The 23,793-nt window shown below is 41.9% G+C and overlaps 1 protein-coding gene and 1 long non-coding RNA gene across 2 annotated transcripts; one reads left to right on the top strand and one right to left on the bottom strand.

The window, feature by feature from the left end:
* Nucleotides 1–2,372: 2,372 nt before the first annotated feature.
* LOC140733477 (uncharacterized) lies at nt 2,373–23,540 on the bottom strand. Its single transcript, XR_012100293.1, has 3 exons — nt 23,446–23,540; nt 5,774–5,869; nt 2,373–2,931 (listed from the first exon to the last, which is right to left on the bottom strand). It is a non-coding gene; the product is annotated as an uncharacterized lncRNA (long non-coding RNA).
* On the top strand, nt 8,540–10,423 carry id2a (inhibitor of DNA binding 2a). The gene is made up of 3 exons (XM_073056870.1): nt 8,540–9,035; nt 9,245–9,308; nt 9,862–10,423. Exons 1-2 carry the CDS (start codon nt 8,679–8,681, stop codon nt 9,299–9,301), a joined length of 414 nt encoding a protein of 137 aa, XP_072912971.1. The 5' UTR covers nt 8,540–8,678; the 3' UTR covers nt 9,302–9,308; nt 9,862–10,423.
* Nucleotides 23,541–23,793: the final 253 nt, after the last annotated feature.

The raw sequence follows: 23,793 nt of genomic DNA, 5'->3' as shown, positions 1-23,793 counted from the left end.
TCTCCAGTCCTGTTCACCCTGTACACATCAGACTTCCAATATAACTCGGAGTCCTGCCATGTGCAGAAGTTCGCTGATGACACGGCCATAGTGGGGTGTGTCAGGAATGGACAGGAGGAGGAGTATAGGAAACTGATACAGGACTTTGTGATATGGTGCAACTCAAACTACCTGCGTCTCAATATCACCAAGACCAAGGAGATGGTGGTGGACTTTAGGAGATCTAGGCCTCATATGGAGCCAGTGATCATTAATGGAGAATGTGTGGAGCAGGTTAAGACCTACAAGTATCTGGGAGTACAGTTAGACGAGAAGCTAGACTGGACTGCCAACACAGATGCCTTGTGCAGGAAGGCACAGAGTCGACTGTACTTTCTTAGAAGGTTGGCGTCATTCAATGTCTGTAGTGAGATGCTGAAGATGTTCTATAGGTCAGTTGTGGAGAGCGCCCTCTTCTTTGTGGTGGCGTGTTGGGGAGGAAGCATTAAGAAGAGGGACGCCTCACGTCTTAATAAGCTGGTAAGGAAGGCGGGCTCTGTCGTGGGCAAAGTACTGGAGAGTTTAACATCGGTAGCTGAGCGAAGGGCGCTGAGTAGGCTACGGTCAATTATGGAAAACTCTGAACATCCTCTACATAGCACCATCCAGAGACAGAGAAGCAGTTTCAGCGACAGGTTACTATCGATGCAATGCTCCTCAGACAGGATGAAGAGGTCTATACTCCCCAATGCCATTAGGCTTTACAATTCAACCGCCAGGACTTAAGAACTTTTTAAAAGCTATTATTAATGCTTTTTGAGATAGTGATTTAGATGCATATCATATTTTTTACTGAGTTAAGTATTGTATGTAATTAGTTTTGCTACAACAAGTGTATGGGACATTGGAAAAAAAAGTTGAATTTCCCCATGGGGATGAATAAAGTATCTATCTATCTATCTATCTATCAGTTCAACCATCAACGATTTTTCGGCCTGGAATTATTTACCTCATCTTCTTCTGAATTGAATTGACTTTATTTCTAGCATCCTTCACATGCATGAGTAAAAATCTTTACATTACATCTCCATCTTTATGTGCAATGTACTATCATAATAATTTATAATAAATAGAACGGTCAATGTAATATAGAGTACACTCAAATCAGTGTGAGTTCATCAGTCTGATAGCCTGGTGGAAGAAGCTGTCCCGAAGCCTGTTGGTCCTGGCTCTTATGCTGTGGTACTGTTTCCCAGATGGTAGCGTTTGGAATAGATTGTGGTTGGGGTGACTCGGGTCCCCAGTGACTTTTTACACACCTGTCCTTATAAATGTTTTGAATCATGGGAAATTCACAACTACCTATGCGCTGGGCTGTCCACACCACTCTCTGCAGAGTCCTGCAATTAAGGGAGGTACAGTTCCCATACCAGGCATTGATGTAGCCAGTCAGGATGCTCTGAATTGTGCCCCTGTAGAAGGTTCTTAGGATTTTGGGGCCCATACCAAACTTCCTCAACCGTCTGAGATGAAAGAGGCGCTGTTGTGCCTTTTCACCACACAGCTGGTCTGTACAGACCACGTGAGGTCCTCGGTGATATGGATGCCAAGGAACTTGAAGCTGTTTACCCTCTCAACTCCAGATCCATTGATGTCAATAAGGGTTAGCCCATCTCCATTCCTCCTGTAACCCACAACCAGCTCTTTTGTTTTTGCGACATTGAGGGGGAAGTTGTTGACACCATCGTGTCAGAGAGATGACTTCTTCCCTGTAGGCCACCCCGTTATTGTAACCTTCATAGATGAAGATTCCTTCAACTCTTGTTAGCCTAATCTGAATATCACCAGCATTTTGTGTTTTATTTCAGATTTCTTACCCCTGCAGCATTCTTAAAAGATTTTCAAGATATTTAAGGTATCAAGGTATTTAAAGATCAGCTACGATCTTATTGAACAGCAGAGTTGACATCAAAGGGCCAAATGTATTTTTTCTGCTCTTAAGATACTTAAGTGTAAACATCCATCCTTCAAACTATTGCACCTTACACCAAAACTTTGATCCTCCTGTAACAAAAGATAAAACACTAAATCCATGGAGTCAATGTTTTGGGTCAAGACGCTACATCTGAAAAGCGTGCCTACAGATAAGAGTCTTGACTTGAAATATTGACTGTCCATTTCCCTTCATTGATGCTAGCTGATCTGCTAAGTTCCTCTGCAGTTTTGTATGTTGATCCAGATTCTAGAACCTGCAGCCACTTGCAGGTTGATTGATTGCAGCCATTTGATTTGGCTCCAATTGTTTACCATGGATTCTGTATTTTTAATTCACAATCTGTAGCTATCAATTAAGAAATCAGGAATGTAAAAAAGTGTAATTATCTGTATAGTATTTGCATTTAATAAATAAAGGTTAAAAACAGCAGGTGCGTGGCCAGAAACACGTCTTTAAAGTATTTAAAGATAAAAATACATTGGTGCAAAGTGGGGCCAGAATCGGATCATCAGTCCATCAACTCCAGTCAGAATTATCAGCGCCGAGCAGATTTATTTTTAATGAGATGATATACAAAACGACAAAGACACTGAGTTGCCTACATAATATTGCACACTCACTGCCTTCCAACATCAGAAAGTTGAACACCAGAGGTGGCGACGACGAATGGGGAAATTGCTCTAAAACAAATCACTCGACCCGGTCGGTCGCCAGTGCAGCAGTAGGTTACGAGTCCACGGGTACAGTACAGTAGTCCCCGTCCTGCTGAAAACGGCACGGACTGTATTTGCTGCTGCTGACGGGAAGACGGACCCCGTTGCACCGCACTGGTTCCCGGTGTCCCGAAGCCCCGCCCCCGGGGGCCGGGGCTGCTACAAGAAGCGCGCGGCAGGGTTCGGCTCGGCCACAGTTCGGGGTCATGTCGCAGTGCTTAGCTCTGTACTTCTCGGGCTAACCTGAGGGGTGCAAAAGCGCAACACTTGATTACTTGCCCCGCACCACACTACCGTGTCATGAAGGAAGCAGCGGGAAGACCAGCTTTCCAGTGATCGGTAACGTGCACAGTAACAGGCGCACGGCTATTGTTGCCAGTCGGGATGTTGAATTCAGTGGGGTTTTTTTTCCGAAATGCGTCTTGTGAACATGTCGCATCGCTTGCAAAACAAAAGGAGAATGGGGAACGAAGTTGGCCGCTTCTGGATAGGATCAAACAAGTTTTTACTATTATTCGCCCTTCTCCTTCCCCTCCCTCCCAGAATTGTTGAGTCATCTTTTCTGAGTAACAATTTGTTGATGCAGCTGCCTTTAGTCACACTGGAAATTATTTTCGCGCAGATGGTCGACATATAGTGGGGAGATTGTGATGCGATTCTCGGTGTCTCAGAGCGCTTTATGTGAGAATGTGCAAAAAAAAAGCACTTTTGAGGAAGGTTGCCTGCAGCATTCTTCACGGTTCTTTCTGATGCCTGATTGTCTGTGCAGCTGAATAAAGTCAGGACAACAGTGAAAGGCTGGACCAGACTCGCTGACGCCAGCCTAAGAGAGCTTCCACCAGCTCTAGAACTGGCCAAAGATTGCTTGTAGGTCCCTTGCCAGCTAATTTTCTTTATTTTTCCTTGTGACCGGAATAACATACAAGGAAAACTTTTTTTTAATGTTTGAAAGAGACCGTTTTAAAAAGGTCGCTTTAACTTTTAATGTCAGTTAATTGCAGATAGTTATCTTAAGTTTCAAATCAATTCAGGAAGGAGTCGAAATACTTCATTCGAAAAAAATGAATACAATTTAACCGATTGGGTTTTAAAAAAAAATTAATTCGCGGAAAAGCAAATCTGGATGCTGGTGTTTAGAACAGCGAAAGCTTTCAGTTCTTCAAAAAAGTTTGTTTGGACCGATTATTCTAGAGGCATATCTGTAGCTGTGCAGCTGAAAATCCCTGTGCATTTTGTTTGTGCATTTGAGAACTGCCGAGATGACTTCCCTTTAAATTTGACTTTAGAAATGCAAATAGTGCAGGTGTGTGGACCCTAAAGGCCGATCTGTGCCGAAGTGGCGAATTCAATGACAATTTCTCAGCTCGTAATGGGCGGTGAGTAATAGCTTAGCAGTTGCTGTCCTTGTACTCCAATCTGATTGACAGCACCTATTGCCATGGTAGCCGCCTGAGTGGCGCCGCTCTGACTGGCTGGAGGGTCGCTGTGAATGGGTGACGTCACAGCTGGCGCCAGCGAGTCGGCGCGGGTTGGAGGGAGCTGCTCACTGCCGCTTGTTCTTGCCAATTAATCAGCTGTCAGCGATCAGTCAGGGAGGCGGTGGCGGGGCCAGTGGACACAGCTGAGCCAAGAACACAAAAGGACACAATGTAAGATCCGCCTGCGCCAGATGTGGACAAGTCCTTGGGAATTTAGACCTCTTAAACTTTCTTGCATTCGCATCGCTCTGCTACACACAAAAAATGGTACTGCAGACTGTAAGAACACAAAGAAAAATAATCTGCAGCGTTGCTTGTTAAATAAAGAATTGAAATAGATCTGACTGCTGTATCCTGCTTTTTAAAAAATTCACTTTGCGAGTTCTTCAGAATGTGGGAACCCATAGTTTTGTGCATCACGCACTCCTGTTGCAGGTAAAAGGTAATCGAACCAGTTTTTATAATGGTCATTGGATTGATGCCACGTGAATTTTATGCAAAAAAATTAAGATTGCCTTTATGCCTATTAATGTTACTGCATGGAGAGGGAAAATGACAAATTCTGTTTTCCTGTTTTAAAAAGAAATTAAATGAAATTTGCAGGTGATAGTTCTATCATATTAAAAAGTGAGAAGTATGAAGGGCTAGTACTCTAAAAAGCAAATACTTGTGTAATTATGGCAGAACTATAAAAAATCTGATTAGTTTATTCCATTACATAAAATACAGACTTAAAACTTGTAACACTAACAGTGTAAAATATGATTGTCATGTTAACAGTGATAAATAACACTACTAAACTATTGAAATGGAGATAATGCACTTCCCTTACTCAACAAAAATCCATTGTCAGTGGTGGGCAGTTTAAAACATGCACAGTGTTTTCTGATTAGCCCAAATTAGCATCTGCTCCAATTAGCTGAAGTTTCACTAAAATAGTTAAAAAGGTATAAGACATGGGTGCAGAATTAGGCCACTCAGCCCATCAACTGCTCCACCATTCCATCATGGCTGATCACAGATCGCACTCAACCCCATACACCTGCCTTCTTGTCATATCCTTTGATGCCCTGACCAATCAGGAAATGATCAACTTCCTCTTTAAATATACCCACAGACTTGGCCTGTACCACAGAGTAGCAGAGCATTCCACAGGTACACTACTTACTGGCTTAAAAAAAAATTAACTCTGTTCTAAAGGGTTGTCCCTCAATTTTGAGGCTGTGGTCTCTAGTTCTGGATGTCCCCACCTGAGGAAACATCCTCTCCTCATCCACCCTACTTAGTCCTTTCAACATTTGGTAGGTTTCAATAAGATCCCCATGCATTCTTCTAAATATAAAAAAGACTAAACTGATTTTAACTGAGTAACAAATTATGTATTTAAATAAAACAGAACTAGAGCATTAACAGTACTGTAAGCCTATTAGTTTGTAATAGTTAATGGAGGAATTAATTTGGTGTACGCTGACATTCTTTTGATTAACTGTAAATGAACAAAATCAGTGAAGACACCTCATGCAAAGAGTGGGCTACTTCAAACAGAGCTTTCGAAGACTGCATCCTCCAAATCTTTTCATTGTAACATTCAAAATGATTTTCTGTACCTTCTAATTCTTGGTATTCCTAATTTGTTGAAGTAAATGAAATCGTTTCATTTTCATTCTGGGTTGTTCTTGGCCTTTCCAAATCAGTTCTTGAAACTGCAGTAAGCAAAACAGTTCTGAGTTGTATTATTCGCCAACTATCAGTGACAAAAAGCACTGCTTTTTAAAGACAAACATACACAAGTGACATTATATTTAAAGGCCACATGATGTGCGCAGGATCTATAGCCAGTTACAAAATATTACATAACCATCTCCTGCCCCAATTAGTGTCCAAACAAATGAAGGGAATTCTGGCACTTTTCTCAATGTGTTTTTGTTGTTTAAGGGTTGTCCCAAATAAGTAGCTGTCCTGATTAACCAATGGCCCAATTAACTGGGATCCACTGTATTGTAGCTTACACAGTGCTGTATATCTGTATAAAACCAAAAGAACACATTTTTGATAACTTCAAATATTGAAAACAGACTTGACTCAAAAAAATCCCAGGCAGTGTTTACTGCATTTCTTCATTGAAAGGCAATTCCAGTAATAGTTCACCAAAAAAAGGTACATGACATAAACAAATCTATGAATTTAGTTACTTACGAAGTTTACTGAGGATCATAAAGCAAATCCCATAATAGTCATTTCATACATTTTGCCTTATATGCAGTCATTTATGCTACTGAAAGGGGCCTTTCATTTAGTCTATGCTGTCTTTCAAATCCAGCCCATTTCTCCATCTATTTCTTTGTAACCTATTCTCTTTCACAAGCTCATTAATTCCCCCAATAGGGGCAAATTGCAGTTGTCAATTAATCCACAAATCAGCATATGCAGAGGAAAACTGGGGAACCAGGAATAGCCCAGATGAACACGGGGAGAATGTGGATGGACAGTACTGGAGGACGGTCCTGATGAAGAGTTTTCAATTTGAAACATTAAATGCTCAATTTCACTTCCAATAATTGTGACTTGTTCTACAAAGTATTACAACATTTTCTGGTTTTTTTTTAATTTTACAATTGGTCAGGATTAAATCTAGTTCACTATAGCTGATTCAAGACAACAGATGGGAAATCTCTTGATTCCGGAGCAGCTCATAAAATCACTTAGCATCAATAAAATAGTGTCAGGTTCATTTGCTTAATGCTATACAATGTGTACCAATTTAAAGTTCAAATTATAATGTTCAAAGCATCTTAATCAATTGTTAAGTCTGGATGGTGTGAGGTAGGTAGGTAGCATTATTTATGATGTATAAAGTCTAGCAGTATTGGCACATCTTTGAATAATCACTAATGGCCTCTCATGTTAATTGTGTAACCTTTGGAATCAATAACCTGCTTCCTAAAGTCAATTCCATACATTGCTAGCATTTTCAAGGTCAATACTTCAGTTTTAGAGAACACTAAAACAATGCTGCTCAGCATGAACCCTGGTTTTTGAATAACCACACACTGTTGATAGTGACTGGGAAATGGTTCCCTTTCTCTGTACCTGGGGCAGAGCAACTTAAAAATTATCTCCCATGTTTTTAAACCTTGTTCCATTAACAAGTAATGCACATGCAGAATATCACTTTATAATAAGATGTAAACAAATAAAGTGTTTCACAACTTCCCTTTTTATGTGTATGTGATAATATTTCTAGAGCAGTGGGCATCATTATACTTGCTGTTTTTGAGCAGTGTGTGAATTACACCATCTCCTGGAAAAGTAGAAATGTTAAATCACTAGCATCAAACAAAAGTGCACACTCCTTAACCATATTTGTGGAGATATGGATGTGTGTGTATTACCAGACTCAAAAATAAAATCAGAAAATGTTGAAAATACTCAGCAGATCAGGCAGCCGGTGTGCAGAGATATACAGAGTAAATATTTCAAATTGATGGCATCTTGTCAGTTTTTTGTACCTTTTTAAAATTGCATCCTCTTGTAACACTCTACAATATTCAATGTTGCCACAAAGAACATCTGTTACTTTCATCCTTTGATAAATTGCTGACTGTGGAAAAAGCAACTGAGAAACTCATACAATGGCCCTGGAGAAAGCCAGAACATATAAAACATGCTGTATGGAATAACTGTTAATGCTGGATCTTAATGTCAAAGCACACTTTCCTGTTTGTCACTCTTAACCTGATACTTGGTTAAAGGTATCTCAAAATTATTGAATGGGAAATGCACATTCCAATAATGCCCACTGTCCACACAGTTCAGTGAAAATGGGGAATTTACATTAAATAAATGTTGTCTGTTGTTCTGCAGCATTTACAAGTGGAGTTAGTGGCTTACCTTTGAGGAACAGTAACTCCACCCCCCCCCCCCCCCCCCACCTCATCCCACCACCGCTTTACTTCCATGAACAATTATTGTAAGGCTTGGTTAAATGTATAGTAGACATAGCACACATTAATAATACACCTTCTCAAAATCGGGCTGGAGAACGCAATTAATGTAAATTAATTCCATAAAATTATGATTTTAACACAAGCTTTGAAATGTATGGGAAATTAAATTATTGGATAATCGGTCTCTGGTTGTCAGTCCCTTTAAATGTACCCGGTCAGATGAAAAAAAAACCTATCTTTCAGGTTCCTTGTTGCAGGACGAAGTCCGCCTCTGCTATAATCCAGTTGGCTGAGGGGACACGAAAGAGGTGGGTAAACATGCGGGGCTGGGCCAATAGGAGCACGAACCGAAGTTATTGACATTTCCCATCCAGCCAATGAAACGGACCAGGGAAGGAACACATTAAAGCCCGGAGTTTTGGTATAAATAAGCGAACTAGAAACGGACAGACACAGAAAACAACGGCCGGACACCACCAGCAGTGGCAAGGAGCATCTCTTACTGCATTATTTTTAGAAAAAACCTTTCCCTCCAAATAAGTCCCCGGAATCTGAAGGATCCGCGATGAAAGCTGTCAGCCCGATCCGATCGGCCAGGAAACAAAGCAGCGGCGACATTGTGCGGGGCCTGTCAGAGCAGAGCCTTGCTATTTCCAGAAGCAAAACGCCGGTGGAAGAGCCGCTTGGCCTCCTCTACAACATGAACGACTGCTACTCCAAACTGAAAGAGCTCGTCCCCAGCATCCCGCAAAACAAGAAAGTCAGCAAAATGGAAATCCTCCAGCATGTCATCGATTACATTCTGGATCTGCAGATCGCTTTGGACACGCACCCTTCTATCGTTCTCCACCAAAGCCAGAACTCACCCTCCAGAATGCCCCTGTCAACACTCAACACAGACGTTGCGATCCTATCCTTACAGGTATTGTCTTTCAGTTTTTTTCGCCCACTGAATGCATGCTGCTGTTGGGTCAATTGGCAATATTGCGAGCAAACTGCATTTAAGTTTTGCAAAAAAAATTAACTCGGATTAGTTTGAATGTGTGTCAGTCCTGTGTCTGAATGTATGAGCATATTTTCACCCTCTGTTTTAACGGTGGGGCTTCACGTTTTCCTTTCCTTTTTCACCAGGCATCTGAATTCCCCAAACAGTTGTTGTCGGACGACAGTAAGGCTTTCTGTCGTTGACCAACTGGTAAGTGTAAAAGCTCATTTTATTTCTATGCGCGTATGTGCGTTTTTTCTGAGCCTTGATTCAGAAAACCACGATAACAGGGAATTGAATCGCTGCATTTTTAAGATACAGAAATATACACGTGAGAAGTCTTAGAAGTGAATTAGGCGCTCAGGTGCTTTGCTGACATTTCTGTCGGTAGTGTTAAAAGACTTGGTAATGTAATTTTCATTTTTCTCAAATCCATTGAGCAAAAAATTGAAAGTTTTAAAATATATATATATATAACTCATTGGATTATTTTCTACATCGTGTTAGCTAAACTTAGCCTGAAGTTAAGCTTAAAGGAATCTCAAATTTAAAATAAATGTAGTCCAGCAAACAGCTTAGCCCCGGGTGGATGCACGTGAGTTTGTTTTAAGAGGCGCTTTGTACAGTCCCGGTTTAAGGGCGGCTGGAGTCTTGCAAAATGATGTTTGTGTGACTTCCTCTGTGGCGCCAGTCTGTCCGAAGGCCCAAGCTGTGTGTGTGTTTTGTTACTAACACGCCCCTCTTTCTATTCAATGTTTTGCAGGTGTTCGCACATCACGAGGCCTGAGCTGATGCAGCCCCTGGAGCGATCGTAGCCAAGTGGCCCAACAACAATCATTGACTGAATGACTTTCTAAATGATCCTCCAAACTCCCTTTTCACCCGGCCTGATCGGTTATTTATAAATGGACTGAATGCCCTTTCTTCATTTGGAAGGCTCGCAGTTGTTTTTTTTCTAGTTTCATTATTAATATATCCCAGATGAGGGAAGCACGCACACACAACACACTCTCACACTTACACACAAGGAATATCGTCGAAGGATGAAGACTTCATCTTATGATGGTGGAGCGTAGCCAGAAGAGATCTAAGCAACAAGCAGACATTTTTTTTTGCCAGACTTTATTTTCTGGCAAGACTACTGGCTGATTTTGTGAGATACACAACCTTGTGAACTCTAATCAGAGTACCGTGTATAGTAGCAGAGATGTGCATTTCTGCAACGTTGTAATGCTGTACTTAATTATTCTGAAACTTTTTATAAAAGTTAATATTGTAAATCGTACTTTTTATACAAAATAAATCGTTGCTTACTGAATGTGAAATTACTTCATTGCTCTTGGAGTTAATGAGAAAGGTAACTGGCCTGTTGGACAACTGAATCGCTGCTTTCAGTCACTGTCAATGTGTTCACTGTTTTACAAGCAGGGGAATGTGGCTGGTCTGAGCCAGTATGCCAACAGTATCGATCATAAAGCGAAGACCAATAATTTGCGAGCATCTCTGCTAAGCGTGTTTTGCGTTTAAAATAGCGAAAGGTCAGTACAGGTGTAATCTATTTTCAAATATCTGAAATTTGCCACTTACCCAACGCTGATCAACTGAAAATTCATAAGATTCTACAAGATGACATTTTTTTTTTCACAAATGGAACCGAGAATGAAGTGGGTTCAAGACCGTTTCAAAATAAAAATATTAATAAATTACGAATTATCTGTTAAAGAAAAATGAACGTTTTTATTAAACCTGTAAATGTTTCGCAACAATTTAATTGTGTCAGAAGTGTTATGCCTTTAATTCCAGTTTGTCAGGACTGCCCTGTACTGAACCCGCTCCCGCTAACTGGAACCGCGCTTCCTATTTCTAAGAACTAAGCTGCTGCTGCTGCTGCTCCGTGCCGCGCAGCAGTTCACTGGGCTGTCCAGTCGCTAGCTTGCTCCTCGGTGCCGGAACTCTTACTCTGAAAGGAAGCCGCTTGCGAAACCTCTCACCTGTCTGCAGAGAGACATTAACCTGAGTTAAACAGGTGTGTGGGAGGCGCCAGTGAGTCTGGAGCTGGTGCCCTTCCCTGCCCTTGACAAAGTGCCTCCCCACCCCACCCCACACTAACAGGAGACTCACCGCGCATTCCGGAGCAGTGTCTCCGGCTCATTGCAATGTACCGACACAGGCACTAGGAACGAGTCCCAGTGTTGTTGGACAAGGAAAACTCCCGAGTTCCTGCATGGGTTCCGGGAAGTTCCCTGCATATTCCCCGCCACTTCAGTAGGCCCGCTTTGGGGATACATTGCTACGCCGTTATGCAGGACACGGCAAAGGAACAGGACTGTGGGACAGAAGCATGACGGCCACACGACCACGTGGGTTGTGTTTAATACCGAGCAGCATCGCCTAGCAACATTGGTACGGTCTAATTGGGTACCACCCTCTCTACATATACTTTACTGTGTTTACACTAACACGCCGGGGAGGGGATTTACTATAATACTTCACCACACGAGAAAAAGGCGAATTACGCCCGTCTGATCCTACTTATGCCAGGATATGAACCTCTCGTCTTTGCACAGATAAACTGAGCCTGTACTAGGCATTTATAGCGGTGCATTCTCATATTTTTTTCATGCAATAAACTTGGTGCAATGAATTCCCGGGACCCAAAAGTGCAAAGTGACACTGATTCCGCAGCTCACACCCTCCACCACCGCACTGCGCCAGGACCCCAGGGAAATCACCCTCGGTGCTGAAATCTACCATCATGACCATATTTCAATAAACTGTCCCCTTCTTTCAGAAGCCGGTGTTTATGTTCGGGAAGTACTGACAAGCTCTCGAAATGAGTGTACAAGCCCCCTGGGGCTCTGGCCTGCCCGGTTAGTGGGGGCGCCGCGCCATCTGTCGGCGTTGGAGGCAAAGGCAACTTCAGAATCATCAGAAACGGGAGAAAATCCGAGCAACTCACACAAAATGCTGGAGGAACTTGGCAGACCAGGCAGCATCTGTGGGAAAGAGTATAGCCGAACCCGAAACCGATGCTGCCTGGTCTGCCGAGTTCCTCCAGCATTGTGTGTGAGTGTGTGGTTTGGAACCAGGTTTAGTTATCACCAGCATATATCGTGAAATTTGTTGTCTTTGCTGCAACAGTATAATGCAATAGAGAAAAAAAACTGAATTACAATAAGTATTTATTAAGTAGTTAAATAAGTAGAGCAAAAATTAATAAAAAAAAAGTAGTGTTCATGGGTTCAATGTCCATTTGGAAATCAGATGGCAGAAGCTGTCTCTGAATCGTTGAGTGAGTGCCTTCAGGCTCCTGTACCTCCTTCCTGATGGCAGCAATGAGAACAGGGTGATGGCAGTCCTTAATGATGGATGCTGCCTTGAAGATGTCCTGGATATTACGGAGGCTAGTGGCCATAACGGAGCCGACAGCAGTTTATTTTGATCTCCAGATTGGTGATGCTGCCTGTGAGAGTGCACTCCACAATACATCTGTAAAAAATAATTTCTTGACAGGACATGGAGTGGACTTTGCAGGCAAGATGACCAGAAGCTCGTTGGAAGACGTCTGTTTACCAAAGGGAGGAAATCAGAAAAGAAGTCCCGAAGAGTTGATTCTGGATGTGAAGATCATATTGGGTCTTTCACAGCTGGGTTTGGGAGTAAAGCCAAACTCTGATTTGTTTATTATTGTCATATAGACCAGGGTGCAATGACATTCATTGCTGGCATGAAGTGCACAGAACAGACAGTACTGGGAGCAGAAGTTTTGGCAAATCCATGCAGGGAAATAGAGAGAATATACTGACTGAGATGTGGCAATAGGCACTTTGGAAATTGAGTGATTAAAGGTTGGGTGACTTGTTGGGTCGTTTGCAGTTCAGCTCAAAATCATTGACTGGGAGTCAGAAACTATTGAAAAATTGTACTTACAAAGCACAATCCCACAATCCCTTGATCCCACAAGTCTCTAAACGAATTTTTAAGTACCTGAAGAGTGGCCATTGTTGTGTATAGGAGGAGCAGTAGTTGATATCCTTCATGTGAGTGAAAATTTTTTAAAAATCTGCTTCAATCAATGCTACCCAGAGTAAGTTCCCCACCCCTTCAACACAGTGCCACGTGAAAAGAGACAGGGCCTCATCTCATCTCTAACACTCACTCAGATCTGGGGTGGAAGAAGACTGTCTTTTGACTTAGAGTCTAGTGTGCTTCCAGCTAACAAGAAGGCATATAGGATCAGTTGCTTGGAATCATCCTTCACCGTCAGACTGATTGTTTGGCAGCACATAGGACAGAGCGAGTAGATGGAGGGCTGGAACTTGTCAGCATGCACGTCAGGACTGATTCAGTGACTGTACAGAGAGTTGGTTTTGGCAGAGTCTTTGGATGTATTCAAGACAGAGCAATAATTCTACAATGAGATTTCAAGGTGACTAATGGTAAGAACTTCACTAAGAAGAGATTTCACAGAAACATAAAGATGTGTGAGATGTTTGAATAAGGAAAATAACTAGATGTTGTACTGGAGCCATTTTCCAGCAATTGCAGTTTGGATCAAACACAGAGTGAAAAGTACAGCCTGTCAGGGAAGCTTCACTGAGAAAGAATAATCATAAGCCATAAGCCCTGTCTCTGTCAAAACCAGGATGTTAATTGACTCACTTGCAGGGATGCAAACCAGTTCATGCTTTTTTTTGGGAAATTCCAATAAAATTACTGTGTACATAAGTCCATTTATTTAGGAATGATTTTGAACTGTACAGTGTCATTATGCAGATGGGTACATTTTATTTTTCCTCGCCAATATCACAATACATTTTCTTGTAGTTATCACCTTTGTAACATTAAACCTTGTGATTTGTCACATTTATTTGAATTAGTAGGGCGGTGATGCCCTCTGCTGGCCAAAGGTTGAAAACCAACCCCGCCAGCTTGAAAGCAGTTTTCTCACAATCGTGTAACATTTAAATGTAATGCAGACCCACGTGTCTCTTCCGGTTCCTTGACACATCCAGTCAGCTTCATCCCCTGCCCTGATTTTTTTCCCCAAGTATTTACCCAAACCCCTTTTGAAATTTATTTTATTTAGAAATGCAATGCGGCCCTTAAAGCTGCACCACCCGACACCCCGGATTTAACACTAACTTATTGTGGGATAAGTTTACAGTACCATGTCTTTGGACTGTGGGAGGAAATCGGAACATCCAGAGACACCCATGCATTCCACAGGAGGATGTACAGGTTCCTTACAGAGGACACAGACAATGAACTCCAAGCTCCGACGACCCCAGTGATAATCACATCACACTAACCACTACACTATCATGGTAGCCATAGTTACATTTGAATTTCATTCTACTCCATTTTAGACATCAGAGACCATAAAACTGTAAGATTTGAGAGCAGAATTAGGCCATTCAACCCACTGAGTCTGCTCCACCATTTGACCACGGCTGATTTATTATCCCTCTCAACCTCATTCTCCAGCCTTTGCCATGTAACCTTGGGTGCTCTGAACCTATCAACCTCCTCTTTAAATACACCCAATGACTTGGCCTTCATAGCCACCTGTAGCAATGAATTCTGCAGATTTACCATCCTCTAGCTAAAGAAATTCCTCCTCATCTCTAAGGGACATCCTCTAAGTCTGAGCCCTCTGTTCTTAGGTTCTCCCCCTCTTGGAAGTATCCTTTCCACATCCATTCTATCTGGACCTTTCAATATTCAGCAGATTTCAATTAGGTCTCACCTCATCCTTCTAAACTACAGTGAGTACAGGACCAGAGCCATCAGATGTTCCTCATATGTCAATCCTTTCATTCCTGGGATCATTGTCATAATCCTCCTCTGATCCTCTACAATGCCTGCATATTCTTTCTTAGATGAACGGTCCAAAACTGCTCACAATCAATGTTCCCTCTAATTTTTAGTAGTCAGTGTGTGCAAAAATCTTGTACAATTTTTTTTCCTGTGACGGGAAGTATGCGCGCACTGAATGCACACATGGCACAGTTTATGTAGGTTTACAAAATATTTGACATAGAACTGCACAGAATAACAACAAAATAACATACATATTTAAGTCACTCAGTTATTTTTTCTCTCTCCTGTCTTTGGCATTTACCCATTCTTTGTAAACTCTATCGAGACTAATAGAACTTCCATCCAATTGATAGCTTTTGATTCTCATTAACATATCCAAATGATATTTACCTAAAGGGTTTCTCAGCTTGTTTTTGAGTTGATGCATTAGGCTAAAACCTCGCTCACAGTCCGCACTAGACGCAAAAAGATTCCCCCGATGTCCATGTGCAAGGTCGCAAAACTGTTCATTTTGAAGTACAAATGCCATCATTTGAGCAAAATTTGAAATCAGTTTTGATTTAATTTTTTCTTGCATGGAAAATATGAAATCATTAAACTGTTTAACTATTACAGTATTTTCAGCTAGAAAATCATGATATTTTAGACATAAGGCATTAATTTGTTCATCGCCAAATGTGAAGTTTACGATATGAACACTGTCTGCCAAAGATGGCTGCCGCCGTGATGCAGCTGTACAAACCGGAACAGGAAAGGTGAGGTGACGTAAATTAGTGACGTGCATTGTGGTATCTGAAAAACCAACTAACTAGTTAACAGAAACATTTAGCTAAAAGATTATTTTCAATAATTATCATTAATTACAGTACTACATTATTTTAGGTAACTAATCTTTTATGCGCACATTAATTTCCTATGCGCGCTGGTTGAAAAACACGCACACAGCTTAGAGGGAGCATAGCTCACAATACTCCAAAATGTGGTCTGACCAACGCCTTATAAAGTCTCAGCATTACATCCTTGCTTTTATATTCTAGTACTCTTGAAATGAATTTACTTCCCTACAACCAACTCAGCCTGCTGGTTAACATTTAGGGAATCCTGCACTAGGACTTCCAAGTCCCTTTGCACCTCTGATTTCTGGAAAATAGTCTATGACTTTTCTCTTTCTACCAAAGTGCATGACCATTCACTTCCCAGCATTATATTCCATCAGCCCTTTCTTTGCCCATTCTCTAACCGTCAGCTGGAAATGTATCAGAGAAGTCGATGGATACTTGGTGGTAAAATTAACTGAAATTAAACAAAAAAAAAGTGGAAAGTGTAAAGGTCTTCTTCCAGACTGCACCCTGTAATTTCTTTGCCTCTCTTTACACAGGATTTATGCACATCAATATAGTAAAAGTTCTACACTTAAACTTGGTCAGGAAAGCTTAATTTTCCATGGCCCTTTCAGACGTTGATACCATTCACTGGCTCCACAGCTCTCTGGGTTTAACCTCTCCCCAGTCTATTGATGCTAATCATCATGAAGAAAGAAGATTGCATTTACAAAACTCCAAACATAGGAACAATCAAATTGGGAGCAGGAGGAGGTCACTTATCCCTTGAGCGTGGTCCACCATTTAATGAATTCAGAACTGATCTGATTGCAACCTCACCATCACATTCCCACCTACATATAGTGATCTTACACACTTATCCACTACCGTCTACCTCTGCATTAAGTATATTCGGAAACTCTGCTTCCACCACCTTGGGAAGTTCCAAAGTATCACATTCCCCTGAGAGAAAAAGAATTACCTCATGCCGGCCCCAAATAGACAGCTCCTTTGGCTTAAATGCTGCCCCCTAGTTTTAGATTGCCTCATGAGAGGTAACCTTAACATAAAAAAACTAACTCACTTTTGTAAAAAAAATAAAGAATAATGTTTAACTTAATAGCTATAATCCCCTACCACTACCTGTAATGATGGATGCAAAATAGCCAAAAGCAGAGTGATTTTAATTGGCCAATAACAAGCATTCAGAGTTGTGCTAAAGTCTTTCTAAGCTCTTTGACAAAAGTGGTGTAGAGCTACACCCTCACAGTACAGAAGAGCCATGTTCAACTACGACCTCCAGCGCTGTCAGTGTGGAGCCTGCAAGTTCCTGCTGTGACTACAATAGTTTCCTCCAGTTTCCCTCCACATCCAAAAGGCATAGAAACACAGAAAACCTACAGCACAATACAGGCCCTTTGGCCCACAAAACTGTGCCAAACTTGTCCCTACCTTAGAAATTACTAGGCTTACCTATAGCCCTCTATGTACCTATCTAAAAGTCTCTTAAAAGACCCTATCGTCTCCGCCTCCACCACCGTTGCCAGCAGCCCATTCCATGCACTCACCACTCTCTGCGTAAAAAACTTACCCCTGAATTCTCCTCTGTATCTAGTCCCCAGCATCTTAAACATGTGTCCTCTTATGGCAACCATTCCAGCCCTGGGAAAAAGCCTCTGACTATCCATACGATCAATGCCTCTCATCATCTTATACACCTCTATCACCCCACCTCCCCATCCTCCTTTGCTCCAAAGGTTCACTCCAAGTTCACTCAGCTATTCTCATAAGACATGTTCCCCAATCCAGGCAACATCCTTGTAAATCTCCTCTGCACCCTTTCTATGGCTTTGAAATCCTTCCTGTAGTGAAGCGGTCAGAACTGAACACAGTACTCCAAGTGGGGTCTGACCAGGGTCCTGCAACATTACCTCTCAGCTCCTAAATTCAATTCCGTGATTGATGAAGGCCAATACACATATGCCTTCTTAAAGACAGAGTCAACCTGTGCAGCTGCTTTGAGTGTCCTATGGACTCAAACCCCAAGATCCCTCTGATTCTCCATACTGCCAAGAGTCTTACCATTAATACTATATTCTACCATCATATTTGACCTACCAAAATGAACCACTTCACACTTACCTGGGTTGAACTGCATCTGCCACTTCTCAGCCCAGTTTTGCATCCTATCAATGTCCCGCTGTAACCTCTGACAGCCCTCCACACTATCCACAACACCTCCAACTTTTTGTCATCAGCAAACTTACTAACCCATCCTCCACTTCCTCATCCAGGTCATTTATAAAAATCATGAAGAGTAAGGGTCCCAGAACAGATCCCTGAGGCACTCCACTGGTCTCTGGCCTCCATGTGGAATATGACTCGTCTACAACCACTCTTTGTCATCTGTGGGCAAGCCAGTTCCGGATCCACAAAGCAATGTCCCCTTGGATCTCATGCTTCCTTACTTTCTCAATAAGCCTTGCATGGGGTACCTTATCAAATGCCTTGCTGAAATCCATATACACTACATCTATGGCTCTTCCTTCATCAATATGTTTAGTCACATTCTCAAAAAATTCAATCAGGCTCATAAGGCACGACCGGCCCTTGACAAAGCCATGCTGACTATTCCTAATCATATTATACCTCTCCAAATGTACATAACTCCTGCCTCTCAGGATCTTCTCCATCAACTTACCAACCACTGAGGTAAGACTCACTGGTCTATAATTTCCTGGGCTATCTTTACTCCCCTTCTTGAATAAGGGAACAACAGCCACAACCCTCCAGTCCTCCGGAACCTCTCCCGTCACCACTGATGATGCAAAGAACATCGCCAGAGGCTCAGCAATCTCCTCCCTCACCTCCCACAGTAGCCTGGGATACATTTCATCCTGTCCAGGCGACTTATCCAATTTGATGCTTTCCAAAAGCTCTAGCACATCCTCTTTCTTAATATCTACATGCTCAAGCTTTTCAGTCTGCTGCAAATCATCACTACAATCACTACGATCCTTTTCCATAGTGAATACTGAAGTAAGGTATTCATTAAGTACCCCTGCTATTTCCTCCGGTTCCATACACACTTTCCCACTGTCACATTTGATAGGTCCTATTCTTTCAAGTCTTATCCTCTTGTTCTCCACATACCTGTAGAATGCCTTGGGGTTTTCCTTAATTCTGCCCGCCAAGGCCTTCTCATGGCCCCTTCTGGCTCTCCTAATTTCCTTCTTAAGCTCCTTCCTAGTAGCCTTATAATCTTCTAGATCTCTGAACCTTTTGTAAGCTTTTCTTGTCTTCTTGACTAGATTTATTACAGCCTTTGTACACCACGGTTCCTGTATCCTAGCATAACTTCCCTGTCTCATTGGAACTTACCTATACAGAACTCTACAAAAATATCTCCTGAATATTTGCCACATTTATTCCATACTTTCCCCTGAGAACATCTGTTTCCAATTTAAGCCTCCAATTTCCTGCCTGATAGCCTCATAATTCCCCTTACTCCAATTAAACACTTTTCTAACTTGTCTGTTCCTATCTCTCTCCAATGCTATTGTAAAGGAGATAGAATTATGATCACTATCTCCAAAATGCTCTCCCACTGAGAGATCTGACACCTGACCAGGTTCATTTCCAATCAAGTACAGCCTCTTCTCTTGTAAGCTTATCTACATACTGTGTCAAGAAACCTTCCTGAACACACCTAAAAAACTCCACCCCAACTAAACCCCTTGCTCTAGGGAGATGCTGATCAATATATTGGGAAATTAAAATCTCTCATCATGACAACTCTGTTATTATTACACCTTTCCAGGATCTGTTTCCCTATCTGCTCCTCGATATCCCTGTTACTATTGGGCAGCCTATAGAAAACACACAGTAAAGTTATTGACCCCTTCCTGTGCCTAATCTCCACCCACAGAGACTCCGTAGACAATCCCTCCATGACGTCCACCTTTTCTGCAACTGTGACACTATCTCTGATGAACAGTGCCACACCCCCACCTCTTTTGCCTCCCTCCCTGTCCTTTCTGAAACATCTAAAACCCAGCAACTGAAGTAACCATTCCTGTCCCTGTGCCATCCAAGTCTCTGTAATGGCCATCACATCACATCTCCAAGTACTGATCCATGCTCTAAGCTCATCCGCTTTGTTCACAACACTCCTTGCATCAAATTAGACACATCTCAAACCTTCAGTCTCAGCATGTCCTTTCCCTATCACCTGCCTATCCTCCCTCTCGCACTGTCAACAAGCTTTCACTTTTTGTGAGCCAACCACCTCTTCCCCAGTCTCTTCAGTTCGGTTCCCACCACCCAACAAATCTAGTTTAAACTCTCCCCAGTAGCCTTAGCAAACCTCCCCGCCAGGATATTGGTCCCCCTGGGATTCAAGTGCAACCTGTCCTTTTTGTACAGGTCACACCTGCCCCAAAAGAGGTCCCAATGATCCAGAAATCTGAATCCCTGCCCTCTGCTCCTATCCCTCAGCCACGCATTTATCCTCCACCTCATTCTATTCCTATACTCACTGTCACGTGGCACAGGCAGTAATCCCGAGATTACTACCTTTGCGGTCCTGCTTCTGAACTTCCTTCCTAACTCCCTGTAGTCTTTTTTCAGGACCTCTTCCCTTTTCCTTTTTCCAATATGTACCACGACCTCTGGCTGTTCTCCTTCCCACCACAGGATATCTTGGACACGATCTGAAACATTCCAGACCCTGGCACCTGGGAGGCAAACTACCATCCGAGTTCTTTCCTGCATCCACAGAATCGCCTGTCTGACCCCCTAACTATAGATGTATGGTTTGGTTGGTTCATTGCCTGTTGTAAACTGCTCCCAGTGTATAGGTGAGTGAGTAGAATCTGGGATGTGGTGGCAATGATGAGGATGTATACAGGATTATAAAGAAGTTGAATTGATAAAGGATGAGTGCAAATGGGTGCAGAAACTGAAAGTTCTTATTAATGAAATGTGTTGGATACTATGATACCACAGAGAGCAACAATTACAATAACACAATTCTAAGTGATGCAGAAAGTACACTATCACATATGAAACAATGGAAATATTAAACTCCACCCCTTTAAGCTTGAATGACCAGTTACATGACCTGCAATGCACTTCAGTTTTTGATATTTTTCTTTCTTGTTGCCAATTGCTGGGCAGATGATAAGTAACATTTTATGCAAAGGGTCAGTTGGGGATTTGGGGTCTGATGTTTGATGTCTTGTTTGTGTTTTTCTGTGTAGGTAAATTTATTAGTTTATGTGTGTGAGAGAGGGGTTTGATACTATTGTCGCTGTGAGAGGGGACTGGGGATTTAATGCTATTGTCGCTTTTTTGCGAGGGAGAGGGTGGGGGGGTTTGGGGGTGTTTACGACTTTTGTTTCTTTTTCTTTTATGTGTCGGAGTGGGGGAGTGATGGCTTTTCTTTTCAACAACTTCCTGATGGAAATGACAGAGTTTGTCATTGAAACATTAGTTAAAGTTGATACCTGTACTCGGCTGGAAGCCCAAAAAGAGTTTATTCCTATTGGGAAAGTTATAAGCATCAGCATGTGTTCTTGAGTGAATATTGTGGGAATATTCCCATCACTTGAAGCCCTTGTCCTCAGTGGTAGAGGTCATGGCTCTGGGAATTCTTGTCGGGTGTACTGTCTTTCCCAGATGGCTCACTCTCCAGCTACAGTGCTCAGATGAGTGAAGGGTGAACGTTGCGGGCAATTGGTTTGCTTTCTCTCAAATGGTGTTGAGCTTCTTGACAATTGTCTCTGCTGCACTCATTTAGGCAAGTGGAAAGTATTCAGTCTCACAGCTGTCTTGTGCCTTGTGGATGCCAGGTGACAGTAGCTGAGGAGTTGCTGCAGGATGCAGCCTGTGCCCTGGTCTTTTAGCTGTGCTATTTATGAGGCTTAGAATCAGAAAGTGCTCGGAAAACCCAGCAGGTTGGGGAACATCTGTGGAAAGAGAATCAATGTTTTGCGTCTGTGACCCTTCACCAGAACTGGGAAAGGGAGTTTCAGGTTGGTTTTCAACAGGTGAGAAACTGGGGGAAGGTTGTGGAGAAGAAAAGGAATCCCTGTGATTGGTTTAATGACCAGAGTGTTGAGCTGAGATGTTAACAGCGAGGTGTTGTGGCAAAGCAAGAGCTGAGATAATGTCCAGGTAGGGATGGATTGTAGATAATCTGGGTAAGAAAGGTCTTTGTAGAGCATAGCTTCCCTTTGCATAGCAGGTTGCTGGAGTCATTTCACTTGCAGAGAAGAGATAAGAAAGTAACAGAAGGATGCAAAACATACACACCAATTAAGGGACAATTACTTGACTAACTTTAAACTATCATTGGTTGTTTCCTTCTAATCTCTTTTGACTTTTAACACCTATATTGTGAATGACAATTGATCTTGCAGGTAAGGATTTCAGACATACACACTTTACCAAATGGTCAATATCTGTAACTGATAACGTAACTGTATAAAAATTACATTTTTATGTCCTGGCTTCAGAACAGTGTGTTGACAGGGGCTGTGCTGTTCTCCTTGTGCACAAGTAAAATAAAGTAGGATTGAGCAGTAAGGGTGCGTGTGTTCTGAGTCCAGTTATCAGCGTAGACAGTTATGTGGAGGCTCCACTGAGATGGCTAATCCTTGACTTTGTTATATGCGAGAAAGGAATTCAGCTCCAGTAGCTGATCAATCCTAAATCTTGGACTGCTTATATTTGAGCAGCTGACTGAGTCTCCTGCTGGAACAAAAATTTCCTCCCATGTAGAGTGGTCAAGCAATACCTTAGTCGCTGACTGAGGAAAGCTGCAACATCAAAAAAAGGAATGCCATGGTCTAGGCAGGGAGCACATTGAAAAAGGGGTGTTCTGGTCTGGGTTGGGTCCTGCAGGAAGAAGTTGTCACTGTCTGAGTCAGGTCCCATGCAAAGACATTAAACAAAAAAATAAGAGAAAAGAAGTTGCCCTGGTTGGAATTGGATCCTTCAGGAATTCAGTAAGTGTGTGGTTTTAAAAAAAAGGAATTCCAAAGATAGATATCTATAAAGGATCCTGGTAGTGTGCAGGTTTTTAGATTATGGACAAAGAAGTATAAAGTATGTTGAGAGGTAAATTGCATGGGTGGAATGGACTAAGTGAGTGCCTGCAGACTTATTGTCAGAGAAAGGAAAATGCGAGCAGTCTGTAGGGTGGTCTGTGATTGTTCAAGATAGATAGAAATACAAAAAATGGTTAGATGAATGCTGTAAAAAATAAGCAGAGAAAGTGAACAAAAATTGAAGAGGAAAAGACACAGAAAGAACAGGCAAGGGATAATAGTGTCTTTCTCAATGTTTTTAAAAAAAGAAACAATTGGCACCACAGTTTGAGGATGAACTAGATGTCTGTAACCCACAGTACCCCTGCCCAATCTTCAAAGACTAGTTCACCTCCCTGTTCATCCTCCATGGTTAATTTAGCTACCAATACCCACTCTTTGAGTGGTAAGTCCCCACCCTACCAAGGATGAGATATTTCCAGCTAACAAAGTTGTTTAAACACAGTTAATATTCAGTGGTACACTTTTAAATTCAAACAACTTTCTTAAAACACTTTTAAAACTCACAGATATCTTCCAAATTAGAAACCATTTCTAGAACAAAGGATTTCCAAAACACAGATACAATTCCTTTAAGCTAAATAGACATACCAACGAGGTACAGATGAACAGTCTGTCGTAGAAATCGAAGGCAAAGGAATGGATTCTAGTTTACCCCATGTTTCTGTCATACATCTTAATGTTCCTGGACTACTCCTAATAAATCTGAACTGCTTTCTAAATTTATACAATTCTTCTGCCTCATGGGTGACTTAACACATGTGATATTTTTCTTCAGATTCCTTTTAACAAAGTTGGTATAAAAGTTTCTGGAGACAGAGTTCACAGGTACCCACAATTCATGCTTTGAAGGTGACTTTCTGAGTATACAGTCTTCCAACTATTAACAGATCAACTATTGATTTATATCAATTTGGTTTGCAAGCTTCCTTGATCTAA

The sequence above is a fragment of the Hemitrygon akajei genome, chromosome 9 (genome assembly GCF_048418815.1).
Source record: "Hemitrygon akajei chromosome 9, sHemAka1.3, whole genome shotgun sequence".
NCBI classification, from domain to species: Eukaryota; Metazoa; Chordata; class Chondrichthyes; order Myliobatiformes; family Dasyatidae; genus Hemitrygon; species Hemitrygon akajei.
This window is presented reverse-complemented; position numbering and strand designations above follow the sequence as displayed.